Here is a 20,542-nt window from a genome sequence, read left to right as displayed (position 1 = left end):
TGGAGACGCCGTGGAGAACGTTCTGCTGCCTGCAACATCCTCCAGCATGACCAGTTGGGCAGTGGGTCAGTAATGGTGAGGGGTGGCATTTCTTTGGGGGCCGCACAGCCCTCCATGTGCTTGCCAGAGGTAGCCTGACTGCCATTAGGTACTGAGATGAGATCCTCAGACCCCTTCTGAGACCATATGCTGGTGCGGTTGGCCCTGGGTTCCTCCTAATGCAAGACAATGCTAGACCTCATGGCTGGAGAGGATGGCATTGATGCTATGGACTGGCCTGCCCGTTCCCCAGACCTGAATCCAATTGAGCACATCTGGGACATCATGTCTCGCTCCATCCACCACAGACTGTCCAGGAGTTGGCGGATGCTTTAGTCCAGGTCTGGGAGGACGTCCCTCAGGAGACCATCCTCCACCTCATCAGGAGCATGCCCAGGCATTGTAGGGAGGTCATACGGGCACGTGGAGGCCACACACACTACTGAGCCTCATTGTGACTTGTTTTAAGGACATTACATAAAGTTGGATCAGCGTGTAGTGGGGTTTCCACTTTGATTTTGAGTGTGACTCCATATCCAGACCTCCATGGGTTGATAAATTTGATTTCCATTGATAATTTTTGTGTGATTTTGTTGTCATCACATTCAACTATGTAAAGATAGAGAGGAGGAGAAAAAACAGTGGGGCGCTCCCTGTGTGGTATTTTATGGAAAAGCAAAAAAGGAAAATACCCGCCACCGACACCTATGGTGGCGTACTGACCTTGAGTCGATAGTACACAATGGTGGTGAGAAGTCTGCTGCTCTTACCCCTTATTATTCCGTCTTCCCAAGGAGGACGGACAAATGTGCAAAGTAGGAGGAGTAAAAATGGGGGGTATGTTGAGAGCGCTGCTGTCAGATGGCGATGGTTGAAGTCAAGAAACGGTATGAGCCAGCACTTATGCAGGACTAACTTTTATTGAAAAAAGAAGTCAAGACAGTAAAAACAGGAGTCCCGCCCGCAGGAACTCCGGCTAGGACAGCACAAATTTATAATTGTGGACCTGAGGAAGGCGCCAGCGAGCGCCGAAACGCGTTGTCCTGTTTTTACTGTTTTGACTTTTTTTTTTCAATAAAAGTTAGTCCTGCATAAGTGCTGGCTCATACTGTTTCTTGACTTCAACCATCGCCATCTGACAGCAGCGCTCTCAACATACCCCCCATTTTTACTCCTCCTACTTTGCAACTATGTAAAGATGAAAGTATTTCATACGATTAGTTCATTCATTCAGATCTAGGAGGTGTTATCTTAGTGTTATTTTTTTTTACATATGATATTATCTACATTATATAAAGAGTTTTTCCAAATGACACTGCCCATTTAATGCACGAGACTTTGTCTTTATTTCACACAGGCTGGGTTCTACTAGCAAATGATAGTGGACAGTATCCTCTGCAAGAACTAGAAAAGAAACCTTTATTTTTCATTGTTTTATTTCTTTCTATTTTAGTGCTAAACCCAGATGTAATTATTTGAAGCTAATGATGTTTGTTAACATATTTATTTCTTTGCCCTGTGTAACTGTTCTTCTTCTCTTTAGGTACAAACTGACCCATCCGGCCTCTACATTGCTACTAGTTGCTCGGACAAGAACTTGTCTGTCTTTGATTTCTACTCCGGGGAATGTGTGGCCACCATGTTCGGACATTCAGGTAGCTTTCCTCAGATCGCTGAAAGTAAACGCACAACGCTTGACCAGGGTACGGACATTTCTCACAGCAAATTTCTTCTTTCAGAGATTGTGACAGGAATGAAGTTTACCAACGACTGCAAGCATCTGATATCGGTGTCTGGAGACAGGTGGGAATGTTGCTTAAATGATACTTTTTAATACTTAAAAGGGTACCCCACCGGCCAGCGTTTGGAACATTTAGTTCCGAGAGCTGTTTGCCCGCACTGCGGTGGTCGGCCACACCCCCTTGTGATGTCAGTCCACGCCCCCTCAATGCAAGTCTATGGGGGGGCGGGGGCTTGGCTGACCCCCGCAGCACGCACACTGCGTTCGGAACTAAATATTCTGAACGCTGGCTAGTGGAGTACCCTTTTAAATATGTGTTGTAGCAGTGGTCTCAAAACTGTGGTCCTACAGGTGTTGCAGAGCTACAACTCCCGGCATGCCCTGTTGTTTGGGCACACTGGAAGTTACAGTTATGCAACATCTGCAGGGCCACATTTTGGAGACCATTGTGTAAATGCATTGGTCTCAAACAGTGGCCCTCCAGATGTTGTAAAACTTCAACTCCCTGTTGTTCAGGCATGCTGGGAGTTGAAGTTTTGCAACATCTGGAGGGCCACTGTTTGAGATCACTGTGTTAAAGGAGCACTTGGCAAACCTGGTACACACTTATGGGACTTTAATTTTTTATTATTATTCCCATATCATGCCCTCCCCAGGCCCAGCTATGGCCACTTCTGTGCTTTTTACATACAGTAAGTCCTTTGATATAACACAACAACGGTCTATGTCCTATGGCCGGTTTCATGTATTCTATGAAAAGTGTAGTGTATATGATGTAATTTTACAAAAGTAGCAGATTACAAACAGCAAAGAAATTAGTACTGTGGACTGTTTGGCTACGTCATATTCTCTCCTCTGAGACTCTTGATTTACGTTCTGCCCATAATGGTTTTTGTCTGGATTATGTATGTATGTATCCTTTTTACATATGTTTTACATTCACAATTATCAATAATATTTACATCTGAAATGCATAAAAATCTACAGAATCTGCCATTTATTAAAATCTTGGATTAATGGACTAGAAAATGCAGAAAACATTGCAGCTTTCTTCCAAGAAACAGTGCAACACATGTCCGCAGGTTGCTGTGGGTATTGCAGCTCTGCCCCATTCACTTTAAAGGGGTATTCCAGGATTAATTTTGGCTGTGCTAAAGGGGCTGTAAAGTTAGTGTAGTTCATAATATAGTGTCTGTACCTGTGTGTGACAGTGGGCTTGCAATTCTCCTGTGATTTTCACCCCAATATTTATTTTTACAGCATACAAAATTACTCAGGTCTCTGGTTTCCCAGGTTGCAGTACGACGAGACGTGACATCACTAGTCCTGCTTCAATGGGTGGAGCAAAAGCTGGGTGGGAGAGAGATATTTTTGCAACAGCTGGAGGCACCCTAGTTAAAAAAGCTGGAGGAACCCTAGTTAGAAAACATTGGTCTTTTGAATGGAGTTCAACTCATTTGTGTTTTAATGGGTTGGGTAGCTGTTGTGTTGGAGTAAGGAAAGTGACCTCACACTTTAAAACAAGGGATCATGGGATATGTTGTTTAAGAGACCGAACTCCAACAGGAAATACTCAGTTCACAAAAAGCTAGCCACAATGTTATGGTAATCTCATGACATAGCCATTTAGCCCCAAGACAAGAACAGATTCTTCCTAATCATGTCCATTACTGTCTGGCAGGTAAGTACTAAAATCACCTTTATGGTGGAGAACCCCTTTGAAGATGCTGAGATGCAATATAAAACCTAACCTGTGGTCTTCTGGTCAGTTTTAATATCATTAGAGCCACTAACCTGTGTTATCTGTTTCTTTTCCCAGCTGTATTTTCATCTGGCGTCTCAGCTCAGAAATGACAATCAACATGCGCCAAAGACTGGCTGAAATGAAGCAACGCGGGAAGGTGGGGGAGAAATGTACACCCCACAAGACATCAAATACAAGGTAATCTACCTGTGTAGTTTTCATGATGCATTTTGGTCATTAAGTGATTAATGATGATATCTGTTCTATTTTTTTTAATGTTTTTTTTCGTCAAATCTGTTTTTATTAAACCGAAAAACCCAAACAGCATAAAATCATAATAAAGCCCTATACGCAGAAAGGCAAAGACCGCAAAATGTCATTAAAGGGGTTCCTTGCCGCCCTGCCTTCCGGAGCTCCGCTCGCAGCGTCCGGAAGTATATTACTCCGAACGCTGTGTGCGAACTTCCGTGTTCGAGGCCGGCCCCTCGTGACGTCACGCCCGCCCGCCCCCTCAACGAAAGTCTATGGGAAGGGGGCGCGACCCCTGTCACGCCCCCTTCCCATAGACTTTCGACGAGGGGGCGGCCTCGAACACGGAAGCCCGCAGACAGCGTTCAGAGTAATAAACTTCCGGACGCTGCAAGCGGAGCTCCGGAAGGCAGGGCAGCGGAGAACCCCTTTAAGAATAGGGGAAGGTGTTGTGTGGGGGGGAAGATAAGGTAGGGGCAATGGAAAGCATAGAGGACATAGAATGTTGACTAGAATGTTGCTTGTGTGCCATTCTTTGAGGGGAGGGGTAGGTCCGGAGAGTCACAAAAGGTGATCCATTGGTTCCAGGTGTCGGCAAACTTTTCATGGGTCCCATGGCTCCTCTAACCTGCAGATCTGGTTAATTTTATCTCTCCATTGTTGGGTGGTTGGGGCCATAGTTTAAAGCCATATGAGAGGAATAAGCAACTTGGCAGCTGTGATCATATGAGTGGGTAAAGAATGTTTAAAGGGACGTAGTAAGGGCGTGGGGTGCACCAGCTCCACTGAAGTTAAATTTGGTGAGGTAGAGGAGCATACCTTATCATTTCCTCGACCTCCTTCTGGAAGGGTTGGATCAGCAGGTAAAGTGAAGAAAACAGTGGCCGAATGTGACCTGAGCAGCAGCGAGCTGATCAGCTCACCAGCTCAGTACTGATCGCTGTGGCCACTATATGACAGTGGACACATTCCTCTAGAGCAGTGGTCTCCAACCTGCGGACCTCCAGATGTTGCAAAACTACAATTCCCAGCATGCCCGGACAGCCAACGGCTGTCCGGGCATGCTGGGAGTTGTAGTTTTGCAACATCTGGAGGTCCGCAGGTTGGAGACCACTGCTCTAGAGGTTGAGGTTAGGTTTGGGGTTAGAGTTAGCGATTTTTCCGGCATGGGTGGGTGGGAGAAATGTTATCTTCATCCCTCTGAAAGAAGGTAGTGGAGATGGAGTGAGAGGGAGCAGCCTTTAAAAGGGTATTCCAGGAAAAAACTTTTTTTATATATATCAACTTGCTCCAGAAAGTTAAACAGATTTGTAAATTACTTCTATTAAAAAAAATCTTAATCCTTTCAGTACTTATGAGCTTCTGAAGTTAAGGTTGTTCTTTTCTGTCTAAGTGCTCTCTGATGACACGTGTCTCGGGAAACGCCCAGTTTAGAAGCAAATCCCCATAGCAAACCTCTTCTAAACTGGGCGGTTCCCGAGACACGTGTCATCAGAGAGAACTTACACAGAAAAGAACAACCTTAACTTCAGAAGCTCATAAGTACTGAAAGGATTAAGATTTTTTAATAGAAGTAATTTACAAATATGTTTAACTTTCTGGAGCCAGTTGAGATAGATATATATAGATATATATAGATATATATAGATTTATATATTTATATATATTTATATTTATATATATATATTTATATTTATATATATATATTTTTATATATATATTTATATTTATATATTTATATTTATATATATATATTTATATATATATATATTTATATTTATATTTATATATATATATATATATTTATATTTATATTTTTATATATATATATATATTGAAAAAGATTAAGGAAGTGTGAGATGTACTCAATCTGGTGTGGTGACCGAGAACTTCAGTCTGGGTATAATCTCCTGTATACCCTGATTAAGCAGAAAATTTGTAAAGATAAATGGGGGTGACTGGTTCTCAAGGTCTTGAGTGTGATGGAAATGTGTTATATGGTTTTGTCTGTGAATATGTAATGATGATAGTGGTGTTTATGAATAATTCAAGAGGGTGATGATGGGTGTTTGTATAAACTTGAGGGTATGTATTTATATAATGAAAGAGGGTGATAGGTGTTCCTGTATAAACTGGAGAATCTGTATATAATGATCGGTGTATATGGGAGAGAGGGAAAAGTATGGGGGAGAAAAGTATCTTGATATATATATTGATATATATATTGATATATATATATATATATATATATATATATATATATATTTATATATTTATATTTATATATTTATATATATTTATATATTTATATATATATATTTATATATATATATATTTATATATATATTTTTTATTTATATATATATATATATATATATATATATATATATATATTTATATTATATATTATAAAGTTTTTTCCTGGAATACCCCTTTAAAGCAGAAAACTGTGTCCGTGTGCGGAGGGTCACAATCCACTACAGGGACACAGTTTTCTTCATCACACCGGCAATAATGATGTCTATTTTATTCATCAGATGTACGGTTTTATTTTCAGTTAGTGACTTGCTGAAAGCTTTTAGTGTATGAGAGTGAGAGCTGAATACTAGAGATGAGCGAACTTACAGTAAATTCGATTCGTCACGGACTTCTCGGCTCGGCAGTTGATGACTTTTCCTGCGTAAATTAGTTCAGCCTTCAGGTGCTCCGGTGGGCTGGAAAAGGTGGATACATTCCTAGGAAAGAGTCTCCTAGGACTGTATCCACCTTTTCCAGCCCACCGGAAAGCTGAACTAATTTATGCAGGCAAAGTCATCAACTGCCGAGCCGAGAAGTTTGTGACGAATCAAATTTACTGTAAGTTCGCTCATCTCTACTGAATACCTTTAGGCTGCGTTACTACCTCATGACTTGAACAATTTGGGAAATAGATATGTGGCCCATGTAGATTATGTACACCTTAGAATGGGGCTAAGATTGATTGATTTTTTTATATTTTTATATATATATATATATATATATATATATATATAAATATTTATTTATTTATTTTTTCTTTTTGTAGACGTGAGACCATTGCTGTGATGTGTCCGGCTCCAGTGCTTTCGTCTGATAGTGATAAAGATGGAGGTGATGAAGGCAGCGATGAAGATATGACTGGTAAAGATGGCATAAACACACTGTCAATTCTTGAAGCAAGACTTTTCATTGACATCAATTCGAATTTAGGCAGAATTTCCACATGGAATCTGCCTCACATTGCTAGTGTGCCATGGTTCTTGCATGGAGAAGTAGAGGAAATTCATTGAGAAAATTCTGCCATGAGAACACAGCCTTACTGTTTATTCCTCCGATATCTTAGTTTGCATAAGAAGTGTGTTATATTCTACTTGCAGTTGTGACCTTAGAAGTCATCCAAGTATTATCAATTATAGTTTCTTCTATTTATATATATATATATATATATATATATATATATTTTTTTTTTTATTTTTTTAGGTTCGGATAAGAACAATGATCTTGCGAATTCTTTTGGAAGAAGTGCATCTTTCTGGGAGATGAAAAGGGTAAGTTCCAAAATGCCCTGAGATGTAAGATCTTTATCAATGAGTCCGAGATGTTTTATTGGGACCAGCTGTTTCTAATCAATAGTGTTATCCAGTGTTTCCCAACTAGGGTGCCTCCTGCTGTTGCAAAACTACAACTCCCAGCATGCCCAAACAGACACTAGCGGTTTTGGTTTGCTGGGAGTTGCAGTTTTGCAACAGCTGAAGGTACATTGGCTTAATTGCTATGTTTTGGTGAAAAATGTTAATACAGTTCTTCTCTTTTCCATTACATCTTAGGGTACGTTCACACTGACAAATATCAGCGCGGAATTTGCGCTGAAAAAATCAGCTCAGAAATGACAGGGTTTTTTTTTCTGCGCGGATTCCGCACAGAAATCAGTGCGGAGTTCAGCGCAGCATAGGAGACATTGTAAAAAAAATTGCGCGGATTCTGAAGTCCCGACTCGGGCGGAAGTTGGGCGGCCTGAAAATTTTTTTTACATTGACTTCTATGGAGTTACGACGCAAATTCCGAACGAAGAAAGAACATGTCAATTCTTCATGCGGAACGGAATTCAGTGACTGAATTCCGCTAGCGGAAATTCCTCAGTGTGAACTGAGGAGAAGAATTTTCATTACATACTATGGGGTTTTTCACTGCTGAATGATTTGGAGAGGAATAAGCGAGCAGAATTACTTGCGGAAATTCCTCTCCAAACCCTCAGTGTGAACATACCCTAAGTCTTGTGGATCTCCTGCTGATAGTTAAGGTGGCCTAACCATTTTATCTGTATGGGGATATCCTGATCACACACAACCGCAGATCAGAGCTATGATGGTTTGTGCATGTTGGATTATAACATGCTGATAATCTGCCATCCCTACACATGTATGCTCAACAAAGCCCAGCGTGGATGCATGTGTATATTAGGGGAGGGGGGAAGGAGTAGCTGTTGCCAAGCAAACATAATAGGTGCAGACCTTTTTAAAGGAGAACTCCAGAATATAAAAATTGTCCCCCATACTGGCGGCAGTAAAAAAATAAAGATGTACATACCTACCTTGGCTCCCCCGGGGCCTCCGGTAACAGTCTCCGGTCTCCGCCGTGATCCTCTTCCTGGTTGCCGGTGGTCGGCGAGTCATACTGTGCTCAGCCAATCACCGGCCGCAGTGAAGTCCTGACTCGGCCGGCGATAGGCTGATCGGCAGTGTGAGAACTCTTCAGGACACAAAATTCTTCACTACACCGGCACCTGCTGCCGGGTCCGAAAACGTCACACTGCCGCTCAGCCTATCACCGGCCGAGTCGGGACTTCACTGCGGCCGGTGATTGGCTGAGTGCAGTATGACTCTCCAGAAACACAAAAAGACAGGAGGGGCTCAACCTAGTGAAAGTGGGGTGCTACCCAGTGAAAAAACAGAATATCTAAACCAGAAAAAGCCATCACTGATAAATGGTAGCACACCCAGTATGATTAATTGAAAATGTTTATTGATACAAAAATACATTGGAACATGCAATTGCACACAAGAAAGAATTTAAAAGCAATAAAATCTCTGGCTTACTAAAGCCAACACACAACTAAGGGGAGGGGGCCGTGAACCCCCTCTCCTACCTGACACCCGTCCTCAGTAATACAATGAACGACCTGAGTGTCGGGTCTGCGGATCATATACAAAGAACAGTAATGCAGAAAGCAATGATATCAATATGGGGTATGTATCACAATAATCATATACACAACCATACACTGACTGATGCAACATTGCACTATGCTAGGTTACCACACAGACCAGACATCAAGGGCCAAATGAAGATGGAGGAGTAAAGGAGGACGGGGTCACCAGATCCCCACGCGTTCTGTTGCCACACAAGGGCAACTTCCTCAGGGGTGGTTGTGTGAGAGAACATTTGAGTATTTATAGATACTTTAATTAATGAACATACCTGACTAGTGTCCCCAATCTGGCCTCCATGTGCTGTGATGCCACAAAACGCCATCTAAGCTTCCGGTGGGAAGGTGTAATCACTGCCCTCCCTTGTGTGGCAACGGAACGCGTGGGGATCTGGTGACCCCGTCCTCCATCTTCATTTGGCCCTTGATGTCTGGTCTGTGTGGTAACCTAGCATAGTGCAATGTTGCATCAGTCAGTGTATGGTTGTGTATATGATTATTGTGATACATACCCCATATTGATATCATTGCTTTCTGCATTACTGTTCTTTGTATATGATCCGCAGACCCGACACTCAGGTCGTTCATTGTATTACTGAGGACGGGTGTCAGGTAGGAGAGGGGGTTCATGGCCCCCTCCCCTTAGTTGTGTGTTGGCTTTAGTAAGCCAGAGATTTTATTGCTTTTAAATTCTTTCTTGTGTGCAATTGCATGTTCCAATGTATTTTTGTATCAATAAACATTTTCAATTAATCATACTGGGTGTGCTACCATTTATCAGTGTGGCTTTTTCTGGTTTAGATATTCAGTATGACTCTCCGACCACCGGCAACCAGGAAGAGAATCGCGGCGGAGACCGGAGCCGGTTGCCGGAGGCCCTGGGGGAGCGGAGGAAGGTCTATACATCTTTATTTTTTTACTGCCGGCAGTATGGGGGAGCATTTTTATAGTGTGGAGTTCTCCTTTAAGTAAAAATGAACTGCATCACATTAAGTTTTCTTCTCGCTTTGCTATTTTAAGGATAAAGAGACCTCCATTTCCCAGCGGTCAGACTCTCTTGGTAAAACACCCAGACAACGTGTTCGCTGGTCTCAGCCTACTGGAAACATTGAGCTCACTGTTAAATCCATGCTGGACCTCCGCCAGCTCGAATCTTTTTCTCCATGTGATGACCTTCTTGGACTCCAGGAGGATCAAGGAGTAAATTTTGTGGAACCCAATGCGCAGTCCAACCTGGTAAGAGATGTGCAATGACTTCCATGTTACTTAAAGGGATATTCGAGGCAAAAACTTTTTTTATATATATCAACTGGCTCCGGAAAGTTAAACAGATTTGTAAATTACTTCTATTAAAAAATCTTAATCCTTACAATAGTTATTAGCTTCTGAAGTTGAGTTGCTGTTTTCTGTCTAACTGCTCTCTGATGACTCACGTCCCGGGAGCTGTCCAGCTCCTATGGGGATATTCTCCCATCATGCAAGGGATATTCTCCCATCATGCACCGCTCCCGTCGTGACGTGACATCATCATTGAGCAGTTAGACAGAAAACTTCAGAAGCTAATAACTATTGGAAGGATTAAGATTTTTTAATAGAAGTAATTTACAAATCTGTTTAACTTTCCGGAGCCAGTTGATATATATAAAAAAAAAGTTTTTGTCTGGAATACCCCTTTAATTTATTTCAGCATTAGTTGAAGTAAATTATGATCATGCAGTATAAAGGAACACAAAATGTACATACAGCAGCTGGATCTCTTGTTTACACCATCCCCAGTGTCATACATTGGTCATTTCTAGATCCATTGCCCATTTACTCTCCCATAAATGATAATGTTTTGTATAATGCCAAACAGCTGTGTAACAACGTCAGTATATAATTGCATGAAATGCATGAAGCCATTTTGCTTAAAGGGTTACTCCGCTCCCCAGCGTCCGGAACATTGAATTCCAAACGCTGTGTGCGGGTTTCCGTGTTCACGCACACACGCCCCCTCATGACATCATGATCTTCCCCCTCAATGAAAGTCTATGGGAAGGGGGCGCGACAGCCGTCGCGCCCCCTTCCCATAGACTTTCATTGAGGGGGAAGGATGTGACGTCACATGAATGGGCATGACATCACGAGGGGCAGGCGTCAACACAGAAGCCCGCACACAGCGTTCAGAACTCAATGTTCCGGACGCTGGGTGGCGGAGTAACCCTTTAATACAGTAATTTATTCCCCAGAACAAATAAATCCTGGAACCTCCTGGCCAAGAGCATATTGAAACCTATCACAAGTCCAGTCTGGTTTTATTGCATTCCTTTACGAACATCAATAATGTAATCTGCATTGTTATCCATTGGAGTGAGCTTTATTCTCAGAAAGCTGTTTTTCCTGTTTTGATCGCAATTACTACTATGTTAATAAATATAATGTATTATTGTACTATTTATTATTAATTTATAGACCTGTACTTACATTTTTATTTCTTTATTTTTTTTTCTTTCAGGATCCATTTATTCCCATTGGCAGCCATGCCCGTCCAAGGGTTATCCGGCTCATGTCATGTGAAGAGGGGGTTTTCAAACAGGAATTGGATACACCGGATGGCAAGGAGTGTGTTTTCTATCCAGAGATTGGAGAGGAGCAGACTCTGGACTCATGCAGGTACAGATTGAAGTGTCCTGGTGTTTTGTAAAGTGAAACTTTTTAACAAGTCCTAGAGACAAAAAGTTTAGGTTGCTTGTTCACCTTTTCCTCTGACATGTCAAAAGTTTTGTAACAGATAGCCAACCAACCATAGACTTTAAGACTAGGTTCACACTATGGAATTTCCGGTTGGACAAAATCCGGCTTAAAATTCTGAGTGTGGACAGCACCTGCTAAATCAGTTGACCCTAGGACCGTGCGAACATTGCTGTCCCCATAGACCAGGGGTCCTCAAACTACAGCCCGCGGGCCACATGCAGCCCGCGGAGCGCATTTACCTGGCCCGCCGGGTGTTTTTGCCTCAGGACATCCCTGTGTTCCGAAAGATCCGACTTGTCTAGGTTTCTATAGCTTGGAAGAAAGAAGAGACAGAGGGGATATGATAGAGACTTTTAAATACATAAAGGGAATCAACACGGTAAAGGAGGAGAGGAGATATAAAAGAAGAAAAACTACCACAAGAGGACATAGTTTTAAATTAGAGGGGCAAAGGTTTCTGCAGTAATATCAGGAAGTATTACTTTACTGAGAGAGTAGTGGATGCATGGAATAGCCTTCCTGCAGAAGTGGTCGCTGAAAATACAGTGAAGGAGTTCAAAACATGCATGGGATAAGCATAAGGCTATACTTCATATAAGATAGGGCCAGGGACTATTCATAGTATTCAGATCATTGGGCAGACTAGATGGGCCGAATGGTTCTTATCTGCTGACACATTCTATGTTTCTATGATGCTTTAAAGATGCTTAAACAGGGTGCCAGTTCAGGGTCCCTCAGACCGTTGAAGGGCCGGACTGGCAGTACAGTACCCCCACATTAGGCTGGCAGTATAGTCACTGTATAGTTACTGACGTCCCATGCGTGCGCCCATGGCAACCGAGCGCGGGGAAGAAGCAAGGACGCGCGCTGGTAGTAGGTAAGTGTTTACCAGCGGCGCGTCCCTTCGGTGTTCTGACCACCGATCCTCCGGTCCTGCTATGGCCTGAGCGGTGGTCGGAACACTAAAATGGGGCAGTACACAGGCATAGAGCCTTCAGCCATACTGTATGGCTGGAGGCTGTATGCCTGTGGGGGAACATACTGCCAGCCTAATGTGGGGGAACATACTGCCAGCCTAATGTGGGGGACTATATTGCCAGCCTAATGTGGGGGAACAATATTGCACCTAATATGGGGGAACTGTACTGCCAGCCTAATATGGGGGACTATACTGCCAGCCTAATATGGGGGGGACTATATTGCACCTAATGTGGGGGAACTATACTGCCAGCCTAATGTGGGGGACTATATTGCACTTAATGTGGGGGAACTGTACTGCCAGTCCGGCCCTTCAACGGTCTGAGGGACCGTGAACTGGCCCCCTGTTTAAAAAGTTTGAGGACCCCTGCAATAGACAATATTCCACCTAAAGAATAGGCAAGCTCATTCTTTTGGCTGCGGAATCTCAGCAACGGATATTTTACCACCATTCCACAGTGAACACTGCGCAGTGGAATTCCATTGCCAGCAATTTGATTCTGCCTCAACGAACATTCCAAGTGGAACTCCTCTCAGAATTTAGCAAACACATGCTGCTCTGGACAGTTCCTAAAATGGACAGCAGAGAGCACTGTGGTCGTGACATAAGAGAAATCCAAAAAGAAAAGCATTTCCTCTGTAGTATACAGCCCCTAAAAAGTACTGGAAGGATTAAGATTTTTTTAATAGAAGTAATTTACAAATCTGTTTAACTTTCTGGCACCAGTTGATTTAAAAAAAAAAAAAAAAGGTTTCCACGGGAGTACCCCTTTAACGTGCATGCGGTCTGCAATTAACTCTGTGCGGCCGTTTTAAAACTGAGATCTTGCTGCTGCTATAGCGGAGAGCTGGCTGTCAATGAGCTAAAACATAGCTGCTTTATAAAGGTAAAGTATAGATTTTATCTCACACCAAAACAGGAAAAACAGATAGCGAATCGGCACTTGTACATCTGACTGTCCTTGCTTGTTGGGTGGGGATTAATACGACCTGCTGATTTATGAACCGGGATCTCGGGAGGCGCTCACGCAGAACAAAGACTCCAGGGAATGTTAAAACATGAAGATAGATAATGGAGCACTTACCCAATCAAACGTCCCAAGCTGGTAGGCTGTCACCGACATGTAGTCTTATCTTGGCAGGGAGGCGGTAGATGGTCCGGGGGGGAACTCAGACAACGGCCATGGACCATATCACGCCGCTCGGCGCTTCGTCAGGCCGCACCTTGGTGCGGCCTGACGAAGCGCCAAGCGGCGTGATACGGTCCGTGGCCGGCGTCTGAGCTCCCCCCGGACCACCTACCGCCTCCCTGCGGTCTGCAGAAACAAATCCAGCAGAGCTGCCACGTCTTCAGTTGTAGACAGATGTTACAGGATGGTTTATCATTTAAAGAAATGCAGTTTTAATGGGTAGATTACTATGGCCCTAACCTTTGCCATGGTGGCACACATTCATTTGACCCCCATTAATGTTTTACTAGTTAATAAATAACATCATTTTACTATATAACTATATTGTGTAATTTACCAGTGAATTTGAGGTGAAAGGCTTGCCTCATGGAAGCTACCCTGATGTCATGCAAGAGAAGCACAGCCCAGACAGTGCCTGCTCAGTGGATTACAGCAGCAGCCGACTGTCTAGTCCAGAACATCCCAATGAAGGTGAGAAGATATATTTTATTAATGATCAATGTTCTGGACAGATTTGTTTATGCTGTACACCTGGGGGGCACAACATTTTTCAGTTTGTGCCATCCCAAAGACCATAGTAAAACTTGGGCCATTCTACCATCTTAGACCCATCGTAAATGCTTGACAGGTGGGAGACAGGTGCTTTATAGTATATTTTGTGGATTTGTTGCTTAGTTTTCAGATGAGAATACCCTTTTTAGGGTTCTATGTGGCACAAAGGAGGGATTACCAGTCATGGCCTGCACTAGGCCTAAGGCTGGGTTCACACTACGTTTTTCAACTACGTTTTCTATCAAAAACCGTATGGGGGAAAAAACGGATGGAACAGTATGGGAAAAAGTAAACCGTATGCGTTTTTAAACAGTATACTGTTTTTATAAGTGCATACAGTTCCGTCAGTTTTTCTAGAAAAAAACACCATACGTTTTTTGAAAATGTTGTCCATTTTTAATGGGAGGGGTCTTGGGTGGGGACTTTAAGATTCAAATGCGCATGTGCAAAGTAAAAACTTATAAGTTTTTCCCGTATGGAACCGTATACATGTGCGTTTCCCATTGATGTCCATGTTTTTAAAAAAAACGTATGCGGTTGCAGTACGGTTTTTAAACCGGAGTCAAAACCGTGGTTGAAAAACGTAGTGTGAACCCAGCCTAACCCAGTAATAGTTATTGCCAGATTGCCTTTAGGTTTTCTAAACTTAACTGCATACATCCCCCACGTGCAGCACCAGCTATAAGGACACAGTATGGTTGTGCCCTGATAGTTGGGGTCATATGTGGCTCGTAGATTGTAGTTTTTATTTTTATTTTATTTATGGTTTTACAGTACAAATAAAAATTCCATAGTCATCCATATCAATACCAGGAGAAGAAAAAAAAGGACCCCTCACCCTGCACGACAGGGAAGAGAAAAAAAAAAAAAAGACTGTGTAGTTGATCACTAATGTAACTTACATGTTCTACGTCTGTGGTCTTCAGATGTTACAAAAATACAGCTGCCAGCATGACCAGACTGCCGTTGGATCTCTGGTCATGCTGGGGATTGTAGTTTTGCAACGTCTACAGGTCCACAGTTTGGAGACCGCTGCTGTACATAAGATATTTTAAAGGTAAACTGTCAGCTTTCTCTCCCCCCGCACTAACCAGCGGTACTGGCGGGTAGTGCGGGGGACGCTGATCAGTTTGATGCTTACCGTGCCCGGATCCACCGCGCGGTTCTGCCGTAATCTTCTATTTTCTGTATATGCTAATGAGTTGCTAACTGGCACTCTGACATCAGTGCCGTTGGCCGCTGCGCCGCCCAGCTCATCGATGGTCCTCCCCTCCCTCCGCCTCTCCCTCTTCTCCCCGCTCTGTAATGAAGAGAGAGGGGAGGAATATTGATGAGCTGGGCGGCACTGCGGCTGGCAGAACTGACGTCAGAGTGCCAGTTAGCCCGGCCAGTGCCAGTTAGCAACTCATTAGCATATACCAAAAATAGAAGATTACAGCAGAACGGCACGGCGGATCCAGGCACGGTAAGCATCAAACTGATCAGCGTCCCCCGCACTACAAGCCAGTACCACTGGTTAGTGCGGGGGGAGAAAGCTGACAGTTTTCCTTTAAATGGATGCACCAAAGGACAACCACAGTGGAGCAATGACTGCATAAGCGTCAGGATCACCCAGCGACAGCTCACAAACGTCAGCTTGTGTCTTGGGACACATTGAGCCACACAATAATATTTATATATGGTTGTGTTGTAGATTCCAAGGCTTGCAGAGTTTCTCCCATATGAAATTTTCTAACAATTAATTTAAAGAGGTACTGCGATGGAAAACATTTTTTTTTTCATATCAACTGGCTCCAAAAAGTTATACAGATTTGTAAATTTCTTCTATTTAAAAATTCTAACCCTTCCAGTACTTATCAGCTGCTGCTCTATGCTCCACAGGAAGTTGTATAGTTCTTTCCAGTCTGACCACCGTGCTCTCTGCTGACACCTCTGTCCATGTCAGGAACTGTCCAGAGCAGGAGAGGTTTGCTGTGGTGATTTGCTCCTACTTTGGACAGTTCCTGACATGGACAGAGGAGTCAGCAGAGAGCACTGTGGTCAGACTGGAAAGAACTACACAACTTCCTCTGGAGCATACAGCAGCTGATAATTACTGGAAGGATTAAGATGTTTTAATAAAAGTAATTTACAAATCTGTTTAAATTTCTGTCATCAGTTGATTTAAAAAAAAAAAAGATTGTTTCTGGCCACAGGTATGTTTAGGGTCCTATCTATGATCCTCACACCATTTTTTGTTTTTCTTCTTTGTGTTTTTTCTTTTCTTTTTCTTTTTTTGATCCTAATAAATGCTCAAGTATTTCAAGGCTACATTCACCCAATGGAAGGATACACTTAGGGCATAAGACAAAGAAGTAAAATTATGGTTAACCATGTATATACTATGTACAACATTTCATAATGTCCAAATGACTAGCGCCAGTGCTTGGTTTTGCAGTGTTGCCCTGTTTACTTGAATGGGGCAAAGCTGCAGTACCTACCGCTACTAACAAAACAGCAGGTATGAGATCTATCTAAGTTCACATGTACTGTATACGCTCTATTAAGCTATTGGGCTGCAGTATATACAGTACTGTATACGCTCTATTAAGCTATTGGGCTGCAGTATATACAGTACTGTATACGCTCTATTAAGCTATTGGGCTGCAGTATATACAGTACTGTATGTGCTCTATTAAGCTATTGGGCTGCAATATATACAGTACTGTACACGCTCTATTAAGCTATTGGGCTGCAGTATATACAGTACTGTATACGCTCTATTAAGCTATTGGGCTGCAGTATATACAGTACTGTATACGCTCTATTAAGCTATTGGGCTGCAGTATATACAGTACTGTATACGCTCTATTAAGCTATTGGGCTGCAGTATATACAGTACTGTATATGCTCTATTAAGCTATTGGGCTGCAGTATATACAGTACTGTATACGCTCTATTAAGCTATTGGGCTGCAGTATATACAGTACTGTATACGCTCTATTAAGCTATTGGGCTGCAGTATATACAGTACTGTATACGCTCTATTAAGCTATTGGGCTGCAGTGTATACAGTACTGTATACGCTCTATTAAGCTATTGGGCTGCAGTATATACAGTACTGTATATGCTCTATTAAGCTATTGGACTGCAGTATATACAGTACTGTATACGCTCTATTAAGCTATTGGGCTGCAGTATATACAGTACTGTATAAGCTCTATTAAGCTATTGGGCCGCGGTATATACAGTACTGTATACGCTCTATTAAGCTATTGGGCTGCAGTATATACAGTACTGTATACACTCTATTAAGCTATTGGGCTGCAGTATATACAGTACTGTATATGCTCTATTAAGCTATTGGGCTGCAGTATATACAGTACTGTATACGCTCTATTAAGCTATTGGGCTGCAGTATATACAGTACTGTATACGCTCTATTAAGCTATTGGGCTGCGGTATATACAGTACTGTATACGCTCTATTAAGCTATTGGGCTGCAGTATATACAGTACTGTATACGCTCTATTAAGCTATTGGGCTGCAGTATATACAGTACTGTATACGCTCTATTAAGCTATTGGGCTGCAGTATATACAGTACTGTATACGCTCTATTAAGCTATTGGGCTGCAGTATATACAGTACTGTATACGCTCTATTAAGCTATTGGGCTGCAGTATATACAGTACTGTATACGCTCTATTAAGCTATTGGGCTGCAGTATATACAGTACTGTATACGCTCTATTAAGCTATTGGGCTGCAGTATATACAGTACTGTATACGCTCTATTAAGCTATTGGGCTGCAGTATATACAGTACTGTATACGCTCTATTAAGCTATTGGGCTGCAGTATATACAGTACTGTATACGCTCTATTAAGCTATTGGGCTGCAGTATATACAGTACTGTATACGCTCTATTAAGCTATTGGGCTGCAGTATATACAGTACTGTATATGCTCTATTAAGCTATTGGGCTGCAGTATATACAGTACTGTATGTGCTCTATTAAGCTATTGGGCTGCAGTATATACAGTACTGTATATGCTCTATTAAGCTATTGGGCTGCAGTATATACAGTACTGTATACCCTCTATTAAGCTATTGGGCTGCAGTATATACAGTACTGTATACACTCTATTAAGCTATTGGGCTGCAGTATATACAGTACTGTATACACTCTATTAAGCTATTGGGCTGCAGTATATACAGTACTGTATACGCTCTATTAAGCTATTGGGCTGCAGTATATACAGTACTGTATACGCTCTATTAAGCTATTGGGCTGCAGTATATACAGTACTGTATACGCTCTATTAAGCTATTGGGCTGCAGTATATACAGTACTGTATACCCTCTATTAAGCTATTGGGCTGCAGTATATACAGTACTGTATACGCTCTATTAAGCTATTGGGCTGCAGTATATACAGTACTGTATACGCTCTATTAAGCTATTGGGCTGCAGTATATACAGTACTGTATACGCTCTATTAAGCTATTGGGCTGCAGTATATACAGTACTGTATACGCTCTATTAAGCTATTGGGCTGCAGTATATACAGTACTGTATACGCTCTATTAAGCTATTGGGCTGCAGTATATACAGTACTGTATACGCTCTATTAAGCTATTGGGCTGCAGTATATACAGTACTGTATGTGTGAACTTACACTATAAAACAAATGACCAAGTCCCTATCCCATTGTATTAGTATTAGGACATGTTTCCAGTTTCAGCATATAAACAAGAATGTTTCAGACAATAAGCAGAGATGTTGCATATATTGAGGAACTTGAACTATTGGACATAATACGTTTTTTTTAACCCCTTAAGGACCAAGCGTTTTTCAGTTTTTGCACTTTTGTTGTTTACTCCTTACATTTTAAAAATCATAAACCTTTCAACTTTGCACCTAAAAATCCATCCGATGGCTTTTTTATTTTTTTTTTGCACCAACAATTCTACTTTGCAATGACATCAGATATTTTACCCAAAAATCTACGGCGAAACGGGAAAAAAATCATTGTACGACAAAATAGAAGAAAAAACGCCATTTTGTTACTTCTGTTTCTACGCAGTGAATTTTTTTTGTAAAAATGACACCTTATTTTTATTCTGTAATCCAACTTATATAGGTTTGAGTTTGTCGGACTTCTGGAAAAAATCATATCTACATGCACGAAAATGTAGAAGTTTAAAATTGTCATCTTCTGACCCCTATAACTTTTTTATTTTTCCACAAACAGGGCGGTATGAGGGCTCATTTTTTGCGCTGAGATCTGAAATTTTTATCGGTACCATTGTTGTATTGATCGGACTTTTTGATCGATTTTTATAATTATTTTAATTTTATAAAAATTTACCAAAAATACGCTATTTTGGACTATGGGATTTTTTTGCCCATACGCCATTGACCGAGCAGTTTAATTAACATTATATTTTTATAGTTTGGACATTTACGCACACGGCGATACCACATATGTTTATTTTAATTGTAAATTTACACACTTTTTTTTTTATATGGGAAAATGGGGGTAATTCTGATTTTTAGGGGTTAGATCACATTCATTAACTTCTGAGAAGGGGTTAGATCACATTCATTAACTTTTTTTTTTTTACTTTTTTTTTTTTACTTTTTTTATGCAGTGTACAAGCCCCCTTTAGGTGCTATAATACTGTGTGCACTGATTGCAGGCACTGTTAAATACATTGCCATAGGAACATTGCCACTTGGTTGCTTAAAGGGGTACTCCGCTGCCCTGCTTTGGAAACTCCGCTCCCCAGTGTCTGGAAGTTTATTGTTCCGAATGCTGCGTGCGGGCTTCCTTGTTCAGGCCCGCCCCCTCGTGACGTCAGGCCCGCCCCTCGTGACGTCAGGCCCGCCCCCTCGTGATGTCAGGCCCGCCCCCTCGTGACGTCAGGCCCGCCCCCTCGTGACGTCAGGCCCGCCCCTCTCAACAAAAGTCTATGGGAAGGGGCGGGCGTGACGTCACGAGGGGCGGCCCTGAACACGGAAGCCCGCGCGCAGCGTTCGGAACAATAAACTTCCGAACGCTGGGGAGCGGAGCTTTTGAAGCAGGGCAGCGGAGTACCCCTTTAAGCCT

At 42.2% G+C, this 20,542-nt stretch overlaps 1 protein-coding gene across 4 annotated transcripts in view; it reads left to right on the top strand.

The window, feature by feature from the left end:
* The window catches only part of MAPKBP1 (mitogen-activated protein kinase binding protein 1), a 204,878-nt gene that overhangs the window by 169,863 nt on the left and 14,473 nt on the right, over nucleotides 1-20,542 (top strand). For all 4 annotated transcript variants that reach the window (XM_056545871.1, XM_056545868.1, XM_056545869.1 and 1 more), the window contains exons 18-25: nucleotides 1,583-1,694; nucleotides 1,779-1,842; nucleotides 3,600-3,722; nucleotides 6,838-6,932; nucleotides 7,272-7,339; nucleotides 10,018-10,233; nucleotides 11,492-11,649; nucleotides 14,239-14,369. In XM_056545871.1, the coding sequence (XP_056401846.1) occupies nucleotides 1,583-1,694; nucleotides 1,779-1,842; nucleotides 3,600-3,722; nucleotides 6,838-6,932; nucleotides 7,272-7,339; nucleotides 10,018-10,233; nucleotides 11,492-11,649; nucleotides 14,239-14,369 (967 nt within the window). The remainder of the gene's footprint in view (nucleotides 1-1,582; nucleotides 1,695-1,778; nucleotides 1,843-3,599; nucleotides 3,723-6,837; nucleotides 6,933-7,271; nucleotides 7,340-10,017; nucleotides 10,234-11,491; nucleotides 11,650-14,238; nucleotides 14,370-20,542) is intronic.

Source organism: Hyla sarda, chromosome 11, assembly GCF_029499605.1.
Source record: "Hyla sarda isolate aHylSar1 chromosome 11, aHylSar1.hap1, whole genome shotgun sequence".
In the NCBI taxonomy this organism is placed as follows: domain Eukaryota; kingdom Metazoa; phylum Chordata; class Amphibia; order Anura; family Hylidae; genus Hyla; species Hyla sarda.
The sequence above is the reverse complement of the archived record's forward strand: the minus strand, read 5'-3'. Positions and strand labels throughout refer to the sequence as shown.